The sequence below is a fragment of the Chelonus insularis genome, unplaced genomic scaffold (assembly GCF_013357705.1).
Source record: "Chelonus insularis isolate UGA/USDA-ARS -01 unplaced genomic scaffold, ASM1335770v1 contig_410_pilon, whole genome shotgun sequence".
NCBI lineage: Eukaryota > Metazoa > Arthropoda > Insecta > Hymenoptera > Braconidae > Chelonus > Chelonus insularis.
This window is the reverse complement of record NW_023276567.1, coordinates 92540-118527: the sequence shown is the minus strand read 5'-3', so window position 1 is coordinate 118527 and position 25988 is coordinate 92540. Positions and strand designations below refer to the sequence as shown.

Sequence of the window (25988 nt, the reverse complement as noted above, 5' to 3'; positions counted from 1 at the left end):
CTGTAAAATGTATTGTTACGTTTAGAACATTTGCCACGAGAAATGAATGTTTAGTATGTTTGAATAGGAACGCAAAATAATTAAATTCACTCAATTAGATTAAAGTAAGGTAAAACGATATACTTTAGAAACGCTTATAGGATGTACAATAATCAATTTGTGTGTGCCGATTATTATCCAATACAGTAGATTAAAAAATAGTGTTCTGTTACCATGTTTTATTAAAGACAAAGCTAACTTTTTTATTACGTAAAGGCACAAAGAAAAATAACTATCAGACAACGTTTGTTATAATTTCTTATTTCATATTTTTTGTCATCGATAAAAAGAATTAATTAATCATAATTTTTTTGATTTTTAGTCATTTTCTAAAATCATTTAAAATACTGTTGGAAGGAGTAAATCATAACAAATTGTTATTAGAAAATCTAATAAAAAATCTTAAACAATAAGGAATAAATAATTATAAAATTCAAGATATATGATTTGTTTACTATCTGTTGTATAATTTGATATTGAATGAAGAAAAAAATTCAATAAGTTAAATAAACCATCATTTTGTATACAATACAAACATTATTGTAATATATACATATTATATTTACAATTATTTTTTATAATTCACTTACCCGACATTCGCTTCTTTTTTTTCTTTTTTGGTGATTTAGAATTAATTTGCTTATTTCGTTGTTGAAAATAGTCTCTGATACCTAGTTTATTAATTAAATACTGTTTAAAAGATTCCAGTCCGTTTTTACCACCTTCACCATTATGGTAGATCATAAAAATTTTAATATATTCATTTTCTTCTTTGTTCTCTTCTCCATCACTTCCCTCATTCAATTTACCAATTCCTAATGTAATATTCAAAAATGGTAGGTGATGTTCTGTTGGCGAAGAGTCTACTGGGGACTCGTCATTGTTTTTTTCTTCCACTATAGATGAAGTAGTTTCTTCGTCTTCAGATAATCGACTTTTTTTGGAATCTCTTTTTGCCAGTTGCATAGCTATCCGTCGTTTTCTTCTAGCATGGGTCCAAGTATTGTTTTGAGCCGTCAACTGACACGTCCAACAATTTGTTTCTTCATCATCTAGTTTTATTTCTTTAATTTCAATCTAAAATAAAATTAATATCATCATATAAAAATTCTTAAATTAAATTTCTGAATTTTTTTCATAATTTACCTTCAATTCATTTATCCACTCTTTGAAAGCAGTTATGATATTTTCAATATTTTTATATTTATCATTAAATGGGAATTTCAACTCAGTTGTATTATGATCTTTTGATTTGTTTGCAGCTGCTACCAATCTCGTTCTTATTACTGGAGCTGTTGAAAGATTCAATTGATCTTTAGACATAAATGTCCAAGCCAAACCCCATCGCTTTGTGTGCCCCTGACAAAATTCTGTCCAAGTAGAGTTTTCAATATTTCTTTTTTTTAATTCTGACCTACAAAAGGCTAAACTTGTTTTTTGTCCTAACATTGTTGTATAAATTTTTACTTGATTTTTTAATTCTAGACTTTCATCCATCATTTTTGAAACAAATGATTTTTCACCTCCATCAACTAGAAGTTCAGCTTCACTGCCAGTGGATGCATTTTTTGGAGGTGTACGTTTCTTTTTTCTACCATTGATGTCATCGACATCGAAAAATGGAGGATTACACATAGTAAAGGAGTATGTAGATGTAAGAACTGCATCTTTAATGATGTTTGTTCCATCTACTGAAATGACTAAGACAGGAAAGTTAATTTAATAAGTAAATATTAAATTATATAACGATTGTTTAATCAATATTCAATAATAATACTTACTGTTGATTAAATATTCTAAGTTATTTTTCTTAATATTATCTTTGGCTGTTTTTATTGTAGAATCATCAATATCTGTGCCAATAATTTTCCAACCGTATAATTTAGCACACAGTAGTGGATAAATAGCTATTGCTCCAGTGCCTAGACAATAAAAAAACTATTAGGGTTCAATTATGATTGGTATTATCATATGAATATAATATTTTTTTATTTATTATTACCAATATCAATGCCTGATACTTCAGAAAAGCCTGCATGTTTTGTAAGATCATTTATCCAATGAACATAGTTTAATCGTAATGGTAGAGCTGGCACTAATTTATCTACAGGAATTTTTACATTTATATTAAAATCATGTTGAAGTAAAGTTTTTGTTAAAATACGAAGACTTTCTCCACTATTGAAATTGTATCGAAGCTTTCCGGAGAGATCCTAAAAGTTGGTGAAACAACAATTATTAATGAACAACAATGATTGATTTATTAGTTATGTAATATACGACTGTCATTGCATTTAATCAGTTCAAGTAATGAGAAGTTTATTACTCTATATGATTATTCTAAAAAAATATTTTGATTATTTTATTAGTTAAACATAACAACATAATAACAAATCACTTACGACAGTAACATTTTCTCGGAAATCAGAATAAAGATTTGCCAGTTCTTTAAAATTAGGAGGTGTTTTATATTTATTTTCAGGGTGCATGAATTTTCTTAGTGACATATTCTCACTTTATAATGATTTGTAATAATATTTACGAATGTTAATTCATCCACTCTTTGTAAAATTTGTACTACAACTTTATAACCTAACCTTGTTACATTGTTGATATTCAAAAAGAGAGGAAGGGGAAATGAACGAATTTAATTGGTTAGTGACTCCCAAATGATGCGTATTTTTCGGGACCGTTGAAAAAGAAACGCTATAACATTCTATTACGTCTTACAGTTGACAAAAAAAAGCTAACACGAAATTTATTAGTACGATTGTTGACGTCTTTTGATAAGTGAGCTATTTTAAAGTTCCAGTTTACGACGTGGCTATCTTGTCACGTCAATAATTTCGAACGTGTTTAGTTTTTTATTGTGAAAAAATGACTGAACAACTGCCTTTCCGCGTGGAATATGCTAAGAGTGGCAGAGCGTCATGTAAAGCTTGTAAAGTTACAATTGCCAAAGATGAATTAAGACTTGCCAAGCTTGTTCAGGTAATAACTTCATTACATTATTATTGCTAATTATTATTTAACAATCGAAAAAAAAAAAATTACGCCGGTTAACCTCATAACTTAACCAAAACATAACAAAAAAACTTATTTCTTATTGTTTTTTAACCAGAAATAAATTTATGTAATGATTTTATCAAATATATTATTGTTTTTATCATTACACAATTCTCCGAATCCATTATAACAGATAAAACAGATTTGAAATAAAAAATAAAAAGAGATGAACATGATGTATTTAAATATTATCAAAAAAAAAGTGTATATTAAAATTATTTTTTCAACAGAGTCCTTTCCATGACGGGATGATGGCTACTTGGTTCCATCCTCATTGCTTTTTTACTAAAGCAAAGCCGAAGTCTATCACTGAAATTGCTAATTTCGATAATGTCAAATGGGACGATCAAGAGTTTATACGGAAAAAAATTGGTAAAAATTTGGACAATAAATATTCAAATTCAATCGTAGATATATGAATACCTAAATATTCGAATGATCTGTAATTTCTGAAAATTTATATTTTAGAAGAAGAAGGAGGTTCAACTGATAGAGCAACAACAAGCGGAAAAGGACGTAAACGACCAAAAACTGAAGCATTTAAAGATTTCAAAGTTGAATATGCTAAATCCAATCGATCTCAATGTGTTGGATGTGAGGCTCCAATAATAAAAGATAATGTTCGGGTATCGAAAAAAGATTATGAAAGCGAGAAAGCTGTTAAATTTGGAGGACTTGATCGTTGGTATCATTTGGAATGTTTTGCGCAACTTCGGAATGATTTAGAATTTTTTGGAGCAGGAAATAAACTTCCTGGATTTAAAACGTTGAAGTCAGAAGATCAGAGTCTTGTGAATAAACAACTACCAGCGATAAAAGGTGAAGATCTTCCACCAGCATCTAAAAAAGTTAAGAAAGAATCAGTTGATCCTGCAGAAGAAAAATTAATGATCAAACAAAATGATAAATTATTTAAAATGAGAGATCAATTAAAGGCATTAACGAAACATGAGGTGACGGAAATTCTTGTATATAATCATCAGTTTATTCCTGAAGGAATAGACAGGCTTCTGGACTCATTAGCAGATCAAATGACATTTGGAGCGTTACCGAAGTGTGATAAATGTAATGGCCCTTTAAGATTTAAATCTGGATTTGGCTATAAATGTATGGGTAATATATCAGAATGGACTAAATGCGACAATGTGGTTAAAGATCCAGAGAGATCCAAGCTTAAAATTCCACAAGATTTGAAAGAAAAGCATGATTTCTTGCAATCATTCAAATCGAAAGTAGAAAAAAGAATTATGAGAATAGCTTGTACTCCAGCTTCTACTTCTGTTGTAAAAAAAGAAGAAGGTGAGAGTGGACCAAAAATTACTAAAACTGATCTTCCTTTACGGGGAATGCAATTTGTTATTGCTGGTAGAACTTCAAAAAATAAAGATACATTGAAAAAAGAAATAATGCAGCTTGGTGGAACAGTTGTAAATAAAGTACATGAAAATCTTGCCGCAGTAATTTCATCAGAAAAATCTCTTGAAAAAGGTGGGAAACATTTTGATGATGCTGAACAAATGGATATTCAAGTAGTCACAGAAGATTTCATTGAAGAAGCTAAAGATTTTAAAGATGCTCCAGTATCATTAATCACTAAAAAAAATATTGCTGGATGGGGTGGAGATCCAAGTAGTCGTATCTCTGCTCATCTTACCAAATCTGCATCAATGAAAAATAAGAGTATGTATGAAAAATCTGGAGGAAATAAAGTGAAACTACGTGTAAAAAATGGAGGTGTCGTCGATCCTGATTCTGGACTTGAAGATGTTGCTCATATTTATCAAAAAGATAACATGAAATATACAGTTACTTTAGGTATCACTGCCATTGAGACAAATAAAAATTCATTTTATAAACTACAAGTTTTGGAGCATGATAACCAAAAAAAGTATTGGCTTTTCCGTAGCTGGGGTAGAATTGGAACTACCATTGGTGGTAATAAACTCGAATCACATTCACTTAACACTTGTATCAAAGAGTTTGAGCGGCTTTATCTAGAAAAAACTGGTAATCACTGGCGAAATAAAGATTCTTTTGTTAAGCAGCCAAATATGATGTATCCTATTGACACCGATGAAAATGATGATAGCGATAAGGTTGGTAATTTGGAGTCAGAAATCAAAAGTAACTTAAAGAAACCCATTCAAGATCTTATAAGACTAATTTTTGATATAAATATCATGAAAAAAGTAATGAAGGAGTTTGAACTTGATACAGAAAAAATGCCTTTGGGTAAATTATCGAAGAAACAATTAGAGGAGGCCTATGCAGTATTGAAAGAAGCTCAACAATTAATTGTTAAAGAAAACCCTGAAAGAATATTATTAATAGATGTCTCTAATAGATTTTATACTCTGGTACCTCATTCATTTGGTGTAAGAGAACCACCACTCCTAGATAATGAAGAAATTATTAAGAAAAAATGTGAAATGTTAGAATCGTTGATTGAAATGGAAATTGCTTATAGTCTTCTTAATGCTAAAACAGATGACACTAAAAATCCTTTGGATGCTCATTATCAACAATTAAATATAGATGTTGATGTTCTCGATCGTGACAGTGAAGAATTCAAATTAATTGATAAATATGCCAAAAATACTCATGCAGCAACACATTCATCGTATAATTTGGAAATCGAAAACGTCTTCAAAGTTAAACGTAAGGGCGAAGATAAAAGATTCAAGCCCTTTGAGAAATTTCCTAATAGAAAACTTTTATGGCATGGATCGAGAACTACCAATTTTGCTGGTATTTTGTCTCAAGGTCTTAAAATTGCTCCACCAGAAGCTCCAGTTACCGGTTACATGTTCGGTAAAGGTATCTATTTTGCGGATATGGTATCAAAATCCGCTAATTATTGTTGTACAGATGCTCAAAATTCTACCGGTCTTTTACTCCTGTGTGAAGTCGCTCTCGGTAATATGTATGAACGTGTCCGAGCTGATTATATTGAAAAATTGCCTAAAGGAAAACATTCCACTTTTGGTAAAGGACAAACTTGCCCAGATCCCAAGCAAACCTGTAAATTGCCGAACGGTGTTGAAGTTCCTTGTGGAACTCCTGTGCCAGCGGATGCTAAAAATTCGTCGCTTTTGTACAATGAATACATCGTTTACGATGTTTCTCAGGTTAAAGTTCAATACCTGGTTCGTATGAAATTCAAGTACAAATTTTAGAATGGATATAAATTATTTATTTCATACTTGGTCATTAATTATAAAAGCTGAAATGTATTTTTATTATATTCCACCTACCTTTTATATTTCTCGCAACTCATTTGTTTTATTATCATGAATAATATTTAATCATTGAAAAAATAAAAAATAAATGTTTAATGTTTCCGCTGTTATACAGAATATATTTATGTGTAGCTATTGTAATCTAATAAATAGATGTATTTTTTTTTAAAATGAAAATTCAATAAAATTTGAATAAATAATATCGCATTATTTTTTTCCATCATTAAAGTTATTCGTCTTTTACAAAATTTATTTCACAAATATTACTTGTGATAGGAAAAAGGATCTACATATAATAGCGACATTTACTACCAAAAAACATTTATTTATTCAATAATTAACCAAATAACTTTGAATAGAGAGAAATTATATAAATTGAGGTGATATTTCATATTAATGATATAAAAAATCTGGAAGCAATTGGTACAATAATCTGAAAAAAGTACCGGTAATCTATACTGATGACAAAAATAAATATCCTGAAGGTGCTTATATTTTCACGTACCAATTATCTAAGAAAGTACAATTTTGTAAGAATCAATTCAAATCATGGAATCATTAATAAGCTTAGAATATTTTATTGAGATTCGAAAAATAATTGAACTATTTTCGAAAATTTATCACGATATTTGGTTCTAAAGAGTAAGTAAGAAAAAATTCCTGTCCATCATTATCCCGAAATATTTTTTGCGATTTATCATTGGTATGGTATCAGAATGTATTCTATTTTTAACATGAATAAGAACAATTTGGTTTTTGATATATGTATACCTACAAAATCTTAAAAAATTAAAATACCTGAGTGTTATGCATTGTTAAATTTTATAAAATTGCAATTAAGAATGTTGCGATTGATTAATTGATAATGCATACAAAAATATTAAAAATGTCACCTCTTGAAGTTGTTTCTTATATTCTTTTTCAATATTTAACCTTCCGTTATGCCTGATGCTGCTTCTTCATCAAGAATCCAATATAAATTACCGTTGGTTAATTTCACCCGACCCGCAGGTAAATTTTCTTTTAATTCTATTACACGCTGAAATATAATTTTTTCAAAATTTAAATTATAAAATAATTCAATTTAATATTCTGAAATGAACATGTTATAAAGAATTAAATAATTACTTTGATTATATCAGCTTTACTGGCTCCAGTGGCAGCAAAAATACATGCTTTGGCATTATTAATAACCGAAAATGTTAAAGTAATCCTTGAAGAAGGAGGTTTAGGTGAATCGTTTATCGGACAAACCCACCGACTAGTTTCATCAAGTAATCGATGATTAGGAAATAATGAGCATGTATGACCATCAGGACCAATTCCAAGCAAAAGCATATCAAAACGCGGTAGACTGTCTGGTGGAAAATAGACAGACATCTTCTTGATATAATCATTTGCCGCTTCAGCAGCTGAATAATCAATAACTTATATTAATATTTAATAAGTGAATATTTTAATGATTAATAAATTCTATTGAGTAAAAAAATAAAAAAAGCAATGATCATCGGATACCAGAAATATCAGAGTCGACAGTAATAAATTGATCTGCAGTAACTGGAATTTTGCCAATTAACTTAGTTTTGTACTGGCCGAAAGTTGATTCCTCATTATCAAAAGGTACGATTCGCTCGTCACAGAAGAAAAAACGCCACTTAGACCAATCAGTCTTGATTGTAGGTAGACCCTCAGCCAAAAAATTAATTAAAGAACCACCTGTTAACATGCAGTGAATAGTATTATTAATAAGAATAACAGTGTAAAAGATAATGTAACATAATAATAATAATAATTTTAAGTGACAAAAATTAATTTCATCAAGAAAAAACAGGTATAAAATGAATACCTGATAAGCCAATTTTGAAAATGTCATCAGATTCTATTGCATCATTGGCATACTCTTCAATTAAACTGGATAATTTTTTTACAACACCGGCAACATCAGATTCAATATAAATAGCAGTCATTGTTGATATTATTCAATTGTATAAACAAATAATATAAATAAAATAAAGTTAACAATATTTATCATTAGTAGAAGAAGAAAAAATTAATGAAAGACAGATGATGATTATTGTTATACTTGATCAATCTAATTGTTTTTATTTTCTGTAACGATATATGTACGTACATATATACATATATGTATATACTCAATTGCAAAATAATACGTGCAATGGTTATGATATGACTGATACAAATTCTTGCAATTTTAGTACACAACGTTGATCACCTTGCACATCTTCTAAGAAAAAAATTGGAGTGACATCTGAATGAAAAACCAACTGCGGCAGCTTGTAATCAGACAAGAGAGACAACCATAGAAATGCAATTCAAAGAGATGTCAAAAAGTGAGTTGAAGACTCTTCAAAAAAGCTCAGAAGATGGCGCTGCCGTGAAAAGCTGCGCGCTCAACACAAAAACATTAGTCAAGTTTTCAATAAACTACCAAACAGATCGTACTCCAAGACGACACGTGTATGTATTTATTAACAGTTTCTATGAACTAACTTGAATATTTTGATAAAGATTTTATATCACAAATAATTCTGTTGAAATAATTAAAATAAGTTGAAAACGTAAAAATGGTATACTTATATTTTTTTATACTCATTATTTCTTTGGTAAGTTAATTTATTGAAAACCATTATCAAATATTCGTTTCTTAATGACAATTGTTTTATACACTATTTTAATAAATAATTGTTATGTTTGTAAAATAAATGATTACAGGCTGATTTAACATTCTCGAAGGATAGTCCAGACGATTGTTTATCTCGGGGATTTACTTCATCCAACTTATTGTGTTCAACATGTGAAAAATTTGATATTATAAATGAGCCAGAAATGAAGTAAGTATTTAAATTTACTATTTTTAAAAATAAACTTAACCTTAAATATATTTACTGTATAAAAGCGTGAAAATACGAATTAAAATTAAAAGATGAACATTTCTTCAGAAAAAATTGCAAACAATGTTGTCTCGAAGATGAGTCAAGAAGATATCCCAAAGCTATTTTAGAAGTGTGTACATGTAAATTTGGAGCATACCCACAAATTCAAGCATTTGTTAAAAGCGATCGACCTAAAAAATATAAGAATTTATCAATAAAATATGCAAGAGGTGCTGATCCTACTATTAGGCTCTACAACCATGAAGATAAACTCGAAGATGTTCTTGATATTCATAAATGGGATACTGATTCTGTTGACGAATTTCTTCGAACTCATTTGATTATGGATTAATGATAAATTTGTGGTTCTTTAAGGTATAAATATTTTATTTATCAAAAGTATTTTAATTTGTGCAGTATCTAAATACACAATATTATTGTAAAAAATTTTTATAAAAAAATACGATCAATCAATACAGTTCTGGTATATTCTACAATTTTTTTTATCATATCAATAACTCTGACTTATTCGTACTAGAATTTATTCAAATAATTAATTGCGTTTATTTAGTATTTTTATCTTCAGATATTGCTCTTTATCATACGCTCATTCAATTTAAATTAACAGTGTTACTTGTAGATGCATGTGTAGGAGTTGGATTCATTTACTGAAAATATTTTCATTATAATGTTTTATCAAGAGTTTTTCGTTATCAATTACGTTAAAGTATAACGTCACAATAAATATATATTGATAAATGAAATGATTACAAGAAATGAGTGAATTTACCTTTAATTAATAAAGTAATAATATTTATTTTAATATCTTTTTATAAAATATACTTTTTTATTACTTATTTAATATACTTTCAAAATACTCAAAGCGTATGGATGTATATTTCAAGCTTCTTTAATCCTTGATATTTATAAATGATTTATAATCATATATCGAAAATAGTTTGCTTTTATTTTTTTTATACTTTTATAAAAAATATTTACACATTCAGGTGTGAATGTTACTTATGAAAATCTAAACTATCACACATTCACACATTTGTTGAGTAAAATAAATGCATTTAACACAAGCATCATCATCTGTGTTTTCTGCCAATTTATTTTCAATCTTTTTACTGCTGTCATTTCCATTGTGTTGAATTTTCGGTCGTGGTTCTGGACTTGGAAGTGTTTTCTTAGTGATTGTTGCTACTTCTTCAATTCCTCCAACGTCTGATCCTCGATCTGAGGGTAGTTTGGTCGTTGAAGTTAAGGGAATTACTGGTGGTAATACGCCAGGTCGAGCATCATCTGGCAAATCATAGCTCGTTGGTGGTAAAGTTCTTGAGTCAAAACTCCCAGAGTCTCTGGACATCATCACACTGAATAAACGAAAATATTTTATTAGATTATTGTATCAACCAACACATATATTAATTAATTTAGTAGTAGGAAAAATTTAAATTAAAAATACGGTGAAATCGTTTTCAAATTAGCTAATTCAGAATTATTCATTTATTTTATCCAAATGATCCTAGCATAAAACGTACCATCTGGCTTTAATACATGGCTGCAATCGAGATTTTTCATGAGCAGTTAAAGTAGTGTAGAATGACATTTGCTCTTCTGTTATCTGTCTTAAACCCATTTTAGATGTTGAGTATTTATTGAAAAGTCTATAAAAATATTCATCACAAAATTTTTCTATATTTGTTAATATTTTATCAATTAATACACTGATAAAAATATTTTTCTATTCTTTAATTCGATTACTTGACGATCACTGATCTTATAAACTACAAGTCAAATAATTTTGTTCTATTCATTGAACTTCATAGAAGTTAATGAATTTCGATTTCAATCGTTATTTATTCTTATGCTCCAACCACTTATTATTACTTTTTACGGCTTCAAATATTTTTTGGTCATTCATTAACTTCAGAAATTTTTCTTACTTGTTATTAGATTATATTTAATTGGCTGTAGATAGACTTATGATGGACGTTCTGTTTTCTTGCTTGTAATATTTATAATTGATTAATTTTAAACTTTTTTAATTCAAGTAATAGCAATGACGCCACGTGCTAACCATCACAACTTACAGCTGCTTATGCTTTTTACGCGAACTTTACGTAACGTTTCCCCAGGACCTTCTGAATTCTTTACACCCTACAACCCTCGTTTTTCTAACAAAACAGCCGGTTCTTTGTTATCCCCACCAACCCTTGAGCCATTCGCCCATTTTAGTTTTACCCTACGACTTTTGTCCTTTCAACCTAAAAAAATTATTTGTATTTTTTAGAATTTTGGGATAAGACGTCAATTATTTTTTGTCAGGTGTTCAGATCGTAAGAAATTCTTCTTTTTCTTTATATTAGTGTCACAGTTTTTTCCTTATTAGCCACTTTACGTGATGTCACGAACGTTTTCTAGTGTTTTCTATTTAACTTATTGACAAGGGAAAACTTGTCACTCCTCATAAGTTAAAATATTTGTCTTTATAATTCAAAAAATGTTGGATTATCAGCTTTTTTAACTTTCCAATATTATTAATACTTATTTTTTAATAAAAGATTCTTATTCTACTGGTGAATTAACAATCATTTTTTACTCCAAAAAAAAAAGAAGAATTATTTAGAATTCTGTTATAATTAACAATGTTAATTTTTTTTTTAATCATTTATAAATATCCACTGATATTTAAACAATCAATGCAATCACTCAAATATGAATAACGAATAATAATTTATTTCAAACTCAAAAACATCAAAACTATTTTTTCTTTCACTTCAATTCACAAGATGTTATGTCACATCACTTCTAGAACAGAATATTTTTTTATCTTCTGACAGTTCGTTGGCTTGGTCTTAATTTGAAGTGAGCATTGTCATCGCACTACGATGTAAAATCATGAGCGTATTCAACTCGTGTAAGCAATAATACAAGCAGTACAGTATAATAATGAAGCCGGTAGTAGAAGTAGTAGTATGAGTAACCAATGAAAACGAATGAAGAAAGGCAAGTTTGTATGTTTTAGTAAAGAAATAGGCAGCTATTGGTTGAAATTATTCATTCTACCTACGTGAAATTATTTTTCTTGACTTTATAAAATGAATTTAATGTATAAAATACAACATTCAAACTCTACTTTTACTAATACATGTATTCCACCTTCTCATCTTACTTGTAGATTCCTCGCTGAGGCAACGGGTTTTTAAGTCTCATTATATCACCGCGCTTCCCCTTGTTCTTGCTTACACACCAGAAATCCTTCAAATAGCGATAAAAAATTATTCAAACTCGTAAAGAGTCGTATTTCTGTATCCCAAAATATCAACACAGAATTTTTTTATCAATTTTTATGAAAGAGGAAAATTTCTTTCAACTTTTTTTACTACGGTACCAAAAACAGACACCAGGCACGAGACCAAGAGCGTCTGCTGGAACCTGGACCAACATCGACTGAAGAATGTCAGGGACCGTAAAAGGGAAAAGAGAGAATAGTGACTAAAGGACTTGTATATACATACACACACTAACATTTACAATGCTGGTATACCTGAAAGTTTTCGTATGAAATCCTTTGCTCCATCAGAGTTTTGAGCATTCGCCAGTGTTTGATAAAAAATGTGATGAAAGAAGAACATGACTATAGAGTTTTCGTCATTAAAAAAAATTATCCACAAAGTTCTAAGGTTATCAATTATCGTGGTGGTATCAACATTCAATTATTTTTATATCAAATTATCGTTGTGACATATAATCTATAAATATTTCTATTTATTATTTTACTAATGCACTTTTTAGTCGATTCTTACATACAGAGTTCATGAATTATTTTATCAGCACACTGATGAATTATCACGCACACCATTAATTGTAAAAAATGTTTTAAAGATATCATTTACGATTTATATGATACAAAATTAATTAAGTTTCTCTACACCATTCCGTTTTCTGATGCATTCGAATTATGAATTAAAAATATCTCGTTTATTATGAAAAAAAATATTTATCTACTCGACTATTACTCAATTAATTTATTTAGTTGTTAAGTCATGATTTTTTTATCGAAAATTACGAAAATAATTCACCTGTTGTGTGGTCGATGATAATCGTCATTATGCCTGTGTCTTTTCTTGTTATAAAAAATCCAAAATTTTTGATTTTTTCGCCTTGACAATGAAGGAGATCGATGAGGTCTAAATTTTCTTCTTGAAAACATTGTATCAAATAAACTTTTTTATAATTCTTAAAAAATTTTTCGTTTATTTATTTATCAAAAAAATCGGATAGTTTTTCAAGTATTCAAATTTAAATTAAAATGGCTTGCTGGAGTTGATTTCATAAATAGTCTCAGTTTATGAATATTTTATTTAATTTTCCATCAATTATCTCACTTTTAAATTATTTAGAATGGATATTCATTCATGGCCAGTCGCACTAGACATAAACATGTCTTCTGACATTATTGTTGTTCGTAGTCTTTTTTTTTCGTGACACTCAAAATCACGATAATTTTGTAATACAATTAGCACAATTCATTAACGTCTTTGACTTTAAAAAATAATAAAAGTTTCTTTATCAAGATGAACTACTTTTTTATTTGCTATAATAATTTAAAAATGTCTTGAATCTCTGAACAAACTATTGTAACTCAACTGTTACAGACACTGACAAGTCCCTCCAGTTAGGTTCCCCCATCATCATCTAACGAAATACGTACGTTGTTCATTGTACAGTATACAATACAAGTGACGATCAAGAGATGTGGCAATCTTGCTGCATAACTCAATATTATTCCTGCGGCAATTTTTTTATTGTAGTACATCCGATAGGTTGAATCATGATGGAACGGTTTAGCTGTTTTTTAATTAACACATTTATATCAGTGACGTAGTTTATATTTAAAATTTAAATTGCGGTTTCTATATATATATATCATAAAATAAACATTCAGCCGTAAAAAAGATTATAAGAATTTAAATTTAAAGTAAAAATAATTTTTTGTTCTTTTTTTATTCGTTGATTTCAAATAAATTGTCATTTATTTCAATTCTTTTTTTGTCAGTGAATCAATACAACATTGCCACATCTTTTAAATAAACTTTCTATTTATTTCTACAACTATTGCTGACATTGTCAATGATTTCCATGAATTTGTATTTTTAAAGTAATATATTCATTTCTTTTTTAACATATTGAATTGAAGTAATTGAATTTTCATATGTATATAAACTTATTACCTGGGAGTCGTTGATGTACTTGGTGTATTTAATACATGAGTATAAACATCTGCTACAACAACTTCCATCATTCTTGATTTTTAAATTTTTCACTGATAAATTTATAAAAATAATATTGTGTTAAAGTATCTCGCGCGACAACACACAAATTGGTAACTACTGTCGATTTAATTCATTAAAAACAAATTTTTTTTATCACATGACTAACGACACTTATATTAATAATTATTTGTTGTAGTTTTGCTTTTATTGATGATTATTATGACTGCATTTATATCAGTTTTGAGCAATTGAATAAAAAGATTAGAGAGCCACTTGAGTTATAGTCTTTATCTATTGCTTGTGTTCAGCAAGACTGACAGCGTAACAAATAGTGGCAAGGTTTTATTTCCCACCGCCAAAAAAAAAGAAACAAATCGAACCAAATACCTTACTATTCTTATTTTTTCTGGTATTCTTTTCCCATATATTCTATAAATTTTATGATTAGTCAGCCGTAAAAAATTTATTTACTATTTAATGCCTTTTATATCGAACATTTGTTTAGCTATAAATGTTACAATTTATTTACCACTTATAAATTAATTTTTTGACTTTTCATAATTTAATGTTATTGATTTTTGATAGCAATATTCAATGGTTATGTTTATAATACAAGCTCTTATGAAACTAAAGCATTCTCTCAGAATACTTTTTAAATTTACGTTGCACTTCATTCTGATATCTTGTTTCCAAAAAAGGCGCATGAAGCCAGGTGATTTCATCACAAACCAGTGACACTTTCACAAGTAACAAGGGGTAAAAAATTTTTTAATATATGTTAGCCTCATTTTTTATAACAAATACTCAAATATTTACAACTCACTTAATATTTAGTAAATATAGATAGCGAATTAATTATTGAGCACATAATACAAATAATCATTTTCCCATTCTAAGTAACATGTCAGTAGTAATACAACATTATTAATTATCATAATATTTGTTGATTAATAAATTATTACTTTCAAGGATATTGATAGGGAATAAAGAATAGAATGGAAATTAATTAAAACAATAACAAATACATATATTCTTTAGGAAGGTGATACAATAGATTTTCATGTTGAATATTTTTCACTCATAATTTTAGCGCATCACGTATTTTTTCTTTTAATTTTTTTTCATTTTTCATATTGATTTATTTATTTAGTATTTTAATATTTTTGTTATTTTATATCCATCAATAGCTCTTTTTTATCACATTGCAGATCAAGTTTATATACCATTGCAACAATATATTCTAATTTTCAATCATTTCATCTAATAATATTTAGTTTGAACAGTTATACCGGATGAATAAATTGCGACAGAAGCGGCTGATACGACTGCGATATTTTTTTCTGCTACATAATAAATTTATCTAAAATTCGATGATTTATCTGTTTTTAACTATTGTAAATATGACGGACGATTTCTTTATAAAGCCATAATAATTAGTTACAAAAAATTTTTAACAATCTTAATTTTATACAATATTTTATCGTCAATTATCTACATGTTTAGGCCAAATAAATCACTAAAATAAAAATAAAAAATTTCATTATTTCCCTTTTTTTTAACAAATTAACAATTAGTTAAAACAAAATAATGTAAAACATACGAAATAATCAATTATATATAATACCAGCACAGTACTCGTAATACATACTAAAATATTGAAAACAAAAAATGAAAAAAAGGCATCAATATTTGTTAAAACAATTTCCATCATAAATCAAACGATCATTTTGATCATTATGGTTGCGTGCATTTGCTAATATAAACTTTATAATTCTGCCCTTTTTATTTTTTTTATTTTTCTTTCATTTATATATATTTTTTTAAATATATATATTTATAAACAAAATAAACATCTAAAAACTTAAAAAGAAAAGGCTAATTTAGAGCAACTACGTTACTCAACCTTTCCAATCTATTTTTCATTATTTTTTAAATCACTTTTTTGCCATTTATTTTAGCAGAATGTCCTTAACAATTCTTCATTTTATTTAAAAAACTGCAAATCTGGACGTAAAAAATTCCCAATAAAATCTCTTATTTGCGATATTTTATGACATAATTCGCTGTAATTCATGCACATTCTGCATAACTACAATTCTTTTTTTTTATTTTATCCCAGTTTGTTTTTTTTTCTACATGTATAATAGCTTCTCTTTTATCTTCAATTTGTCATATACAAATTAATTTAATCATGGTAACGATCATGCCCAATTTTTATCGTACAATTTAGATTTATTAATTATTAATTAATATTAATTGTCATTCAATTAGGGGCATTTACACAGACACACTTTCACACATGCTTTCTGGTTCTCCTTGTCTTTCCTCTCGCATTCTCTTTTTCGCTTATTATAATTTTTTTTTGCTTTTGTATTGTTCGTAACTGCAGTATATGACATCGACAATGACGTAATCTAACTATACATATAACTATGTACAAGTGAGGCGACGGTGGTTAAGAAAGAAACAATTGTTCTTCTTCAGCGATTAGGATAAGGATACATGATTTTTTGTTACTATTATTATCATTATAATTATTTTTCTAAAGGACCCAAGGAACTTGAGGACTTGAAGCTCAGGGGAGAAGGAGAGGAATCGACAAGTGGAAGAATTTATGAAGACGGGGAAATATGCATCGTTGAGATACTTTTCTCTCTTCTGCTGCTTCCCAGATGGATCCCTCTTTCATCACCCAAGTTATAATTTTAAATTAATTGATAGATTGAAATGACCAAGAGAACCTTACTGTTTGTTAGACGTCTGTGTACTTGCTCAGTTTATCTCGTAGCAACATATTTTCATTCTTTAACCGGTCAAGTTCCTGTCGCAGTCCCATGTTCTAAAAGAGTAAAAATTTTTTTTTTACACCATTATGTTAACACCATATGTAATTTAGAATTAAAAATTATTTTAAATTAATTACTTCTTTCTCTAAAAATCCGGCTCTTAAAGCTATTTGATTCTCTTTCATACGACGTGCATCTCGCGATCTTTTAGCTGCCATATTATTCTTCCTGCGACGAGCCCAATATTTGTCGTCTTTCAAGTCATCTGGGACGAACTATAAAATCAATAAAAAAATTAATTAGTCATTACATTCGTTAAGAAGCTCATATAATATGAGAGAAAAATTCATTTTCAAAGGAAAACAACTATTTAAAATAAAGAATTATTATTTTCTAGCTAAATTTAAAATTGTATGTTTTTTTTTCAATTTCTGAAAGTGTAAATTTTTAATTATATTTAATCAAGTAATTTTTTTCTCAGTAAAAATACTTTTTTCTCTCATCAGTATAAGAAATGGAAAAATATAAATACCAATTTTTTTACCTGTTTCCGAGACTTCTTGATCATCGGTTGGGGTTTGAGTTCCTCATCGGAGAAGGCTCGGGTCCTCGGGTCAAAGTCTCGTCCCGATGACGCCATCGAGAGCGCTACAAGAGACAAGCCATATTGTATACATGACGAGTCCCCGGAATCTGTTTCTCGACAAACAAAAAGGGAATCGACAAAAGCGGATACCATGTTAGTTCAGTTCACGAAAGGGCGTTCCCATCATGTTTTTCATTTCATTTTAATACCTGACACGTGTATCGACTTTTTTCTATTCTACTTTTTATATTTTAAACTCAACTCTTTCAACTCAAACTCTTCCTTTGCATTACCTCTATTATACTCTATCATCAAAGTGAATTTCATTTACTTTTCATCTGAGAAATTAATTCATGGATTCAAGGAAATAATACCAATCAAAGAATAAAAACTTACTCGAGTCGGCAGGTGATGGTGGATTTAAAGTATCAGGTGAACAACATTCACTTGGAGATGGAGATCTTTCACGTTTGGTAACAGGTTCCAAATGAAGTCCTGCTGGTCCTTGATGACTTACTGCTTCATTACCGTTATTTAACTTGTGTAATTGTCCACCTTGCATTGTTCCTTGTACTCCACTACCTACTCCGTCTACCGGGATCCCATTTTCTGATAAAAATTCGTCCAGATCCACGTACTATTGCCAATAAAAACATTATCAGTAAAACTATCCAACAAATACAAATATTTATTAATTACCAGAAAATTAAATTCAAAAAAATAAAACAAAAATGCATGCATTATTATTATTAATAATAATTTATTGATTTCATTAGTCATTCCATAAGATAAAAATTTGTTCAAAAATTTCATCGGCATTTTTAATTCGTTAGGTTGGAGGATTATTTTATCATTATTCATTTGATAGCTGAATTCTTTTATAATAGAAAATAAATTTCAAAAAAAAATATATAGACGCAGACTTGCATCTAGTATATGGAGGCGTGACGATATCACAGAGGGTGAAAGTCTTGATGGTTGGTTGGCTGCTCTATGCGCATAGTAGATTCAATGCCTACAATACTAGACTTGCTCACAGCAACTTCATGAGCTTCCTTGTTTTCACAAATCCAGGAAGTCTCACAGTTGCTACTCCAGCGCAATATTTTTTTTATTCTATGATTGCGTAACTTTCGCGTGTCTCAAACAACAGCAAATAGTATTGTAAAAAAAAAAAGAAAAATATAACACGATGTAGAGATATAAGATGATGGAAATTCTTTTTATTTTATTTTTAGTTTCTCTCTTAAATCAAATTTCATATCACACTAACAGTAAATCCATCAAATCAAAAGATAAATACAAAATGCATGCATCATTGTCTAGTAAAATATTTATCAACTTCACAATTTAAAGAAAAAGAAATCGTTGATTGGATCTAAAAATGATCTTATCATCAAACTAGATATTAATTAATAATTAATTTTTTTTTATATCACTTCTTTTCAAAATGTTAATGTCTTACCGTATTTTTAATTAGGTCAATATAATATTTCTCATCCTCTTTTCACTCATTTAATTATCGAGTTTTCTCGTAATACATACATGATTCAATACCTTCAGGTCGGCATCGTAAGGTAAAGTTTTGTCCCAAAGATTCGGACCCAAAAATGCGGCTTGCGCTTCCACGTTGCCCCACAGTTCACCATCAGCATCTTTCTTTTCTTCTGGACCATCTTTACTTTGTTTTCCTGAGACAAAAAATTTTATTTCTCATTAATATCCGAATATGTTATCAGATTTAATATCGATAAATATTAGAAATCATCGACTGCTTCATCATTAATATAAAGAACCAACGATTCTACACACGGGAGAACGGCATTGCGGGTCGACTGTCAAGGCTATGAGACCATGCTTGTCACGCCACTATGTTCAACACATTCAGTGAGATCAAAGGAAAAAAATGCAAGCTAAGAATTCAAAATAAAAATCGAAAATATTGCTAATTATACACATAATCAAATTTAAAAGCTAATATTTCATTGTTATAAATTACTAGGTATTCCTTTATATGCTGGTTTTTTTATTACAAATGAATGATAGATTTTTCATTTATTCGTTTTTTTATTTATTTCTTTATTTATCTATTGCTAGTGAAGCGTAGTGCCGGAGTACGCCTCGCAACGGGAGATTAGTTCCGCAGAGAGGTTCGAGAGCGTTTTTAGCCTTGAACTAAATTACAGACTGACCGTTGTTTAGTTGTTTAGTTGTACTGGACATTCAATTCCATGCGATATTAACTTTTTCCTTCAATTTGACTATAATCTATTTTTTAACAATCTCCAACAAGCAGTCTGCTATTGTTAGTACGAATAAAAAATTTTTTTCACTATTGTTTACAGGAAATAATTGAGTATTGATCAAGTCTTTTATTAATTCGCCGCTAATTATTTCAATCAGTTAAATTAATTGTGTGTCATTTGCTTTTATTTCGATTATACATAAATGAAATTTATGGCATAATTATTAATGCTGTTGTTGTAGATATTAAATTATTTTACGGAAAGAAATGAAAAGAAAGGGGTAAATAAAATCTTGATGAAACTTGAAACTATTAAAATCTCTTGGGAATATAAAATATATGCACATAAGATTTATTATATATACTTTTTATTATATATATATATAAGTAAGACAGAGATTCACTTTCATTCTCACATTCGCACTAAGTATAAAAGTTGACGATGTAATCTCAGACGAGTATCCTTGATAGACCGGTCACGGTTCAACAAGAACCACCATCGTCATCCAGTTTCCATCATGCCAAGAAATTCTACTTCAATTTTATGAAACATCTTATGCTAGTGGTTAATATGTATAATAATTTAATTTACTACATAATCCAGGAAGTATAATTTTTCAAGGGAAAGAAATACATTTGAAAAGTGTGGGTGTAAAAAAGAATCGATTAAAAATTTATCAACAGATTAATTTGTACTCAAGTGATGGAAATTGATAAATCAATACACCTTCAAAATTTTTATCAACTGGCCATGGATAGTCCGTGAATCAGTTAAATTTAATTAAGTGATATGAATATTGTTAATAAATATTGAGTGAATATTCTTCATTATTAATAATTACACAAATAATTGATTTCAATTATTAGCAACATAATTGCACAAATTGAAATATTGTTATCGTGAAAGAAAATAAAATTCGATTTTTCAAAGGTAATTTATTGATAATAAGTTTAATATCAAATCAAATTAACTTATCAAACATGTTAAAAAAAAAACAAATAATTAAAAAAATATCATATCAAGTAATAATTATATATTATTATAATTAACAAAATTACTTGTATAAAATGTTTCATATTTTTTATTTAACGTAGTTGATAATTTAATTCAAAGTGAATCACACTCTGTCTATAATTAATTTTTCAACAAAAACAATTATGAATAATGAAATAAAATAGATTAAGTCTGAAACACGATAATTATTCAATACTTTCAAACAAGGAAGAAGAAGGAATAAATAATTGTAAAATGGAAGTAGGCTATAAAGATGCTGGAAAGGCAATGAGTTAACTCAGGATGTGTAGCCGATGAATTACAGAAAGGTGTGGAACGCGGAACGCAATTCGGAGAGGCAAGAGTATCAGAGAAGGCGTCCTTGGCCACTTGACTAACGTGGGACTTGATGCTAAAGATCCCACGGAGTACATTTGCTCGTTAGTTGTTTTTAAATCATTCACACATTCTCACATTTTAATGTGCATCGAGTGTATATTTATTTATCCACCCATGCGTTTCTCTGTTACTTGGTGTGTTCATGAGTTTACAATTATTTATTTCTTCCATTTATTAACCACATTGATCATGATCTACTGTCAGAATCGAGTTGCAAGCTGGTGTTTAAGGAAGTAAAATGTTTCAAAGAAAAATAAAAGTTTGAATTGAAGAGAGAGAGAGAGGGTAACAAGTGTTACGGTATGCTAGCAGTAGGCAGTGAAAGTTGCTTAAGCTACTTTCCCTTTAGGCCTTTGTGGCTCGAGTCACTTAACTGAAACACGATTTAACTCGCGAAGCAGGAAGCTATTGAGCTCCTTCAATTTCCGGGCACCAAAAATTTTATCTATCAATTATTTTTTCAATATTTTTCTATCATTATCAGTACATTTGTACAGAAAAAAATTCATTTATAATTAGAAAAAATGTATATTTAAATAATTTATCACTTGAACAGGTAGTGTAATTAAATGTCTCATTAATTCATATTTATCTTTCTTACTTATTTAAGCTTGAAGTATTGATGAAAATTATAATAATTATTAGATGAAAATAAACTTGGTATTCTTTTTTTGTCATTGTATTGAAATACCAAACTTTCTAATACATTTTTTGACTTATCCAATGGAGCATTCTTTTAAAAAAGAAACGTTTAAACTTTTTGTATATTTCATCTTGTTCATTAAATCAATTTTATGCAATTGCTACTGCATTGCCGTTAGAATGCCTTTTTTATCTTAAATAATATGAAGTTGATATAAAGCAACCTCGAAATCATGGTCAGGGACGTCAAGTTTGTAGTATTACCGTATAACTACAGTCTCACACCTCCACTTATTATTAATACTAATAAAAGTAGTTATTGTTCAATTCTTCTATTGTCTATCTATAAAGTTATTTGACAAAACAGATTATTATTTTACCTGAATTAAATTAAGAATCAATTGATAAATACCACGAATATTTAGTGATAGAGATGCTTCATCAACTCTAAGATACAAACATGTCAGTAATTTGGGTTTTATTTTCAGATTCAACGAATGAAAGGTGGGTCAAGCATGTCTGGTCAATTCACTTTCAAACTTTCTCGAAGTACTGACTACATACCAGTTCTCTTACTCGCTGAGTAATAGGCAATAAATAAAAATCAAATGAATCGAGAGAAAAAGAAAACATGATAAAAAGGGAATGACGAAAAATAGAAATAAAGAATCGCGAAAAGACAAGTGGAAATTGTTGCATAATATAATGGAAACAAAAAAAAAGAAAGTCGACTTGGAAGTCACGCGGAAATGAACGATTGAGAACTAGTGAAGTGATGGAGAATTAAAATGATAAAAAAGAGCAGAAAAAATTGGATGAATTGGAGAAAAGATTTTATATGAACGTTGTTTTTTTTATAAAAAAGCAATTTAAAACATAGAATTCAACTGAAGAGAGTAAAAGTGGATTTTTTATAGATACAAGTAAATTACAAAAAAAAACAATTATTTTGTTAATCTTTTTTTTAAGTTTTATGTATTCGTAGACATTTTTATCCTGTAGCAAAAGAATAAATATTTTAATTATCTTTAAAATAGCGATATAACAAATAAAAAAACTGCGTAGAAGAGTTGTATTAATATTTAGTGGTATGTCAATATCTATCTAATCAAATTCTGATTAAAATTAGCAGCTTTTCGAGTATTCGATTAATCTTAGAATTGGAATAAGAATAATGAATGATTAAAAAGAGTACAAGAAAAAATATTATTATTAATAAGCTAAGTCAATAAGCACCGACTGTGTTATCTAAAATTAATTCCTAACAGCTGTCGCATAACACCAAGACGCATGTATCTCCATATGTACTTCTTTGATGATGCGTGTCAAGGACATTTTAACGCGATTCTATCTATATCAATCTATGGTCAATGAATCTACTTTTTAATTAGACTGTTTACTTCCTAAAAATTCAAATTACTCCATATCATTACCCTGTTACTATTATTTTATATTTTTCTTGGTAAATTCAATAAGCTTGATTGTCTATTGAAAAAAAAGTAGCATTCAGTTTGCAATAAATGATTAATTAATGTTAAAATAACTATTTAATTGGCTTTATTAATGATCATAGCCAATTAACTATTTGCGATCTCTTTAAAGACCACCAAAGAGAACAATTAAATCACTGTGTATGCATCTTTGATTTATTATTACGCAGCTATTTATTAATTGCAAAAAAAATTTAAGTTAAATTTTTACAATTATGAAAAATAAAAGTAACAAAAGTGAATTTAAATACAAAAAAAGTATCATTAAAAGTACCAGAAATTAAATTTTTTGTCATTTTTAGAATATTTTGAAATTAAATCTCGAAAAAGGAAAGTAAATTGCTCATAAAAATATTTATATATTTTTTTTTTAAAACCATTAAAAAATTTCTTTAAAAAGAATTTTTTTATTATCTTTTATTTTCGAATTTTGTTTTTTTTTATAGAAAATCTTAATGAGTTTATGTGATGTAAATGGTTTTAAAGTTTATGTCAGTATAAAATAAATTAATTCTGTCATATAATCTCTTTAATTCTATATCAGATTAAGGGAAAGTTATTTTCCATTTCAAAATATTTACATTTTGCTTTCAAAAAAACCATGAAATTTTTATATCAATTATCGTAGGATAAATCTCAAAAGTTAATGTCACTTTTGGAAAAACCAACTTTTTAACAGTGAAAGTTTTGTCGAAATTGGTCCAGTAGTTCGGGATATAATCGTGGACAAATCTACATGCATGTTACATATGTAAGTATTAACCAAGATCGTTTATTTTTTTTAAACCTGTCTTAATCTGTGTTTAAACTGATTGAAACGGTTCCCAAGTAGTTGAAAAAAATTTCTCTGCATTTCTACATTTTATTAAAGCATTTATCAGTCAAGAGAGAACCTAATTACTCTTCCTGTGAGTAATAAAAAAATTTTTAATCAATTTATTTGATTTAAGTTATAAATAAACTATGTTATGGAGAAATATATTTAATGATAGAATCATAATTCTAGTTCATTCATAAATAATAATCCATTTTTCAAATTCAGGAAGCAACACGCTACTCTACTTGATAACTTAACTACATTATTCAGTTGCTTCTTAAAGCAAAAAAAAAAGTGAATTGTACGTATTTCAACAGTATAATTAATTATGCAGTGTGCGTGTTCCCGCATTACTCTTGGCTTCCTTGTTTGACTAGGAAGTCACATGACTTTCGCTTTCACCGTCACCGAATTAACTGGAACTCATGCCTTTACCAAAGCCTCTCCGTCGCTCTTATTCACAACAAAGATGGCAAGATATGTCTCTAGTAAACTCTGTACACAAATACTTGATTTAAATGTTATTTTTGCAAAAGTAAAGTCACTTAATTGGATGTAAAATGATGCAACTGAAAGTGAAAGAGAAAGATAAAATTTTGGAAAAAATCCAGTTTCAATTCCAAAAAGATGGCAAAAGGCCCTGAGGGAAAAAAGATACTTGGTTATCTTTGTACTCCAGCTCGACCCGGAAGAGAACTCTCGGTCGTAGTTCTTCAGGTTTGTCGGAGGTGCGCCGACCGAGCGTGGCGGCAAGTATGCCCGTTGGAGAAAGTAATCACGGCCCACACCGAACGTTGGGAATAGACACCTTGTGATTTCCATCTCCTTGTCAGTGGTTCTCACAAAACATTTGCAAATTTCCTCAAAGGTAAAGCTCAAGTATCTCGTAGTATTCCTTACACACTTTCTACCAATCATATATTTTTAGTTTAATAAATATTCATGAGCAATAGAACATTTATTAGAATTAAATTCTGAAAAATAACTATTTTTACTAGCTTGTAAATTACTTCAAAGAGAGAGAGAGAGATTAAAAATGTGTTAAAGAAAGGTAAAATAGGAGTAAAGCCACCAAGTCGTAGTTATACTACTTGGCTGATTCTAAAAGTGAAAACGAAATTTTTAGGTGAAAATAACTTGTCATTAAATCATCAATTCTCTTAGATGTTTCGGTTATTTTAATTGTTTTTTTTTTATTACTCAGAAATAAGAGAGTGATTAAGACATTCTAATAAATTGATTTATTCTTTCTTTTTTTCACCGAAATTTAAGATATTATTTTAGTTAATAGTCTATCTCGAATTTTTTAAAAGAAATCAAGAACGTAATGAGTCAGATTAGTTATTTCGGTTGTTTACACTGAATTGTTCTTCAATCAAAAATCTTTTACTAGAATTTCTTTAAAAATAAATAAATAAATTTTGACCCTTTAATAATGTAATAAATGAAGTTACGTTCATTTATATACATTTAATTCTAAGTAAGTTAATAAGTAATAATTACGATTGT

The 25988-nt window shown here is 28.5% G+C and overlaps 6 protein-coding genes across 19 annotated transcripts in view; 2 read left to right on the top strand and 4 right to left on the bottom strand.

The window, feature by feature from the left end:
- Positions 1-419: 419 nt before the first annotated feature.
- LOC118069463 (U6 small nuclear RNA (adenine-(43)-N(6))-methyltransferase) lies at positions 420-3035 on the bottom strand. The gene is made up of 5 exons (XM_035087599.1): positions 2442-3035; positions 2042-2252; positions 1821-1961; positions 1186-1739; positions 420-1116 (listed from the first exon to the last, which is right to left on the bottom strand). The coding sequence occupies exons 1-5, from the start codon at positions 2544-2546 to the stop codon at positions 622-624; spliced, it is 1506 nt and encodes a 501-aa protein (XP_034943490.1). The 5' UTR covers positions 2547-3035; the 3' UTR covers positions 420-621.
- On the top strand, positions 2917-6512 carry Parp (Poly-(ADP-ribose) polymerase). Its single transcript, XM_035087596.1, has 3 exons — positions 2917-3030; positions 3336-3477; positions 3574-6512. Exons 1-3 carry the CDS (start codon positions 2917-2919, stop codon positions 6279-6281), a joined length of 2964 nt encoding a protein of 987 aa, XP_034943487.1. The 3' UTR covers positions 6282-6512.
- Positions 6513-6635: 123 nt separating this feature from the next.
- Positions 6636-8633, bottom strand: Pgls (6-phosphogluconolactonase). The gene is made up of 4 exons (XM_035087601.1): positions 8191-8633; positions 7860-8060; positions 7473-7756; positions 6636-7383 (listed from the first exon to the last, which is right to left on the bottom strand). The coding sequence occupies exons 1-4, from the start codon at positions 8309-8311 to the stop codon at positions 7273-7275; spliced, it is 717 nt and encodes a 238-aa protein (XP_034943492.1). The 5' UTR covers positions 8312-8633; the 3' UTR covers positions 6636-7272.
- Positions 8634-8889: 256 nt separating this feature from the next.
- On the top strand, positions 8890-9732 carry LOC118069495 (selenoprotein F). Its single transcript, XM_035087655.1, has 3 exons — positions 8890-8968; positions 9078-9196; positions 9305-9732. Exons 1-3 carry the CDS (start codon positions 8930-8932, stop codon positions 9588-9590), a joined length of 444 nt encoding a protein of 147 aa, XP_034943546.1. The 5' UTR covers positions 8890-8929; the 3' UTR covers positions 9591-9732.
- Positions 9733-9869: 137 nt separating this feature from the next.
- Positions 9870-15413, bottom strand: LOC118069492 (uncharacterized). 5 transcript variants are annotated; one of them, XM_035087649.1, is made up of 3 exons: positions 14479-15413; positions 10783-10908; positions 9870-10614 (listed from the first exon to the last, which is right to left on the bottom strand). In XM_035087649.1, the coding sequence occupies exons 1-3, from the start codon at positions 14547-14549 to the stop codon at positions 10269-10271; spliced, it is 543 nt and encodes a 180-aa protein (XP_034943540.1). In that variant the 5' UTR covers positions 14550-15413; the 3' UTR covers positions 9870-10268. The 5 variants fall into 5 exon arrangements, with proteins under 5 accessions (XP_034943540.1, XP_034943539.1, XP_034943541.1 ...); XM_035087648.1 differs by lacking the exon at positions 14479-15413 and adding an exon at positions 13327-14162; XM_035087650.1 differs by lacking the exon at positions 14479-15413 and adding an exon at positions 12417-13249.
- A 109-nt stretch (positions 15414-15522) lies between these two features.
- The window catches only part of Pdp1 (PAR-domain protein 1), a 28692-nt gene continuing 18226 nt past the window's right edge, over positions 15523-25988 (bottom strand). For 3 of the 10 annotated variants that reach the window (XM_035087647.1, XM_035087637.1, XM_035087644.1), the window contains 5 exons: positions 19438-19583; positions 18289-18529; positions 17839-17999; positions 17444-17581; positions 15523-17359 (listed from right to left, as the gene is read on the bottom strand). In XM_035087647.1, the coding sequence (XP_034943538.1) occupies positions 17273-17359; positions 17444-17581; positions 17839-17999; positions 18289-18529; positions 19438-19583 (773 nt within the window). In that variant the 3' untranslated portion in view covers positions 15523-17272. The remainder of the gene's footprint in view (positions 17360-17443; positions 17582-17838; positions 18000-18288; positions 18530-19437; positions 19584-25988) is intronic. The other 7 variants (XM_035087641.1, XM_035087646.1, XM_035087640.1 and 4 more) reach the window with 6 other exon arrangements.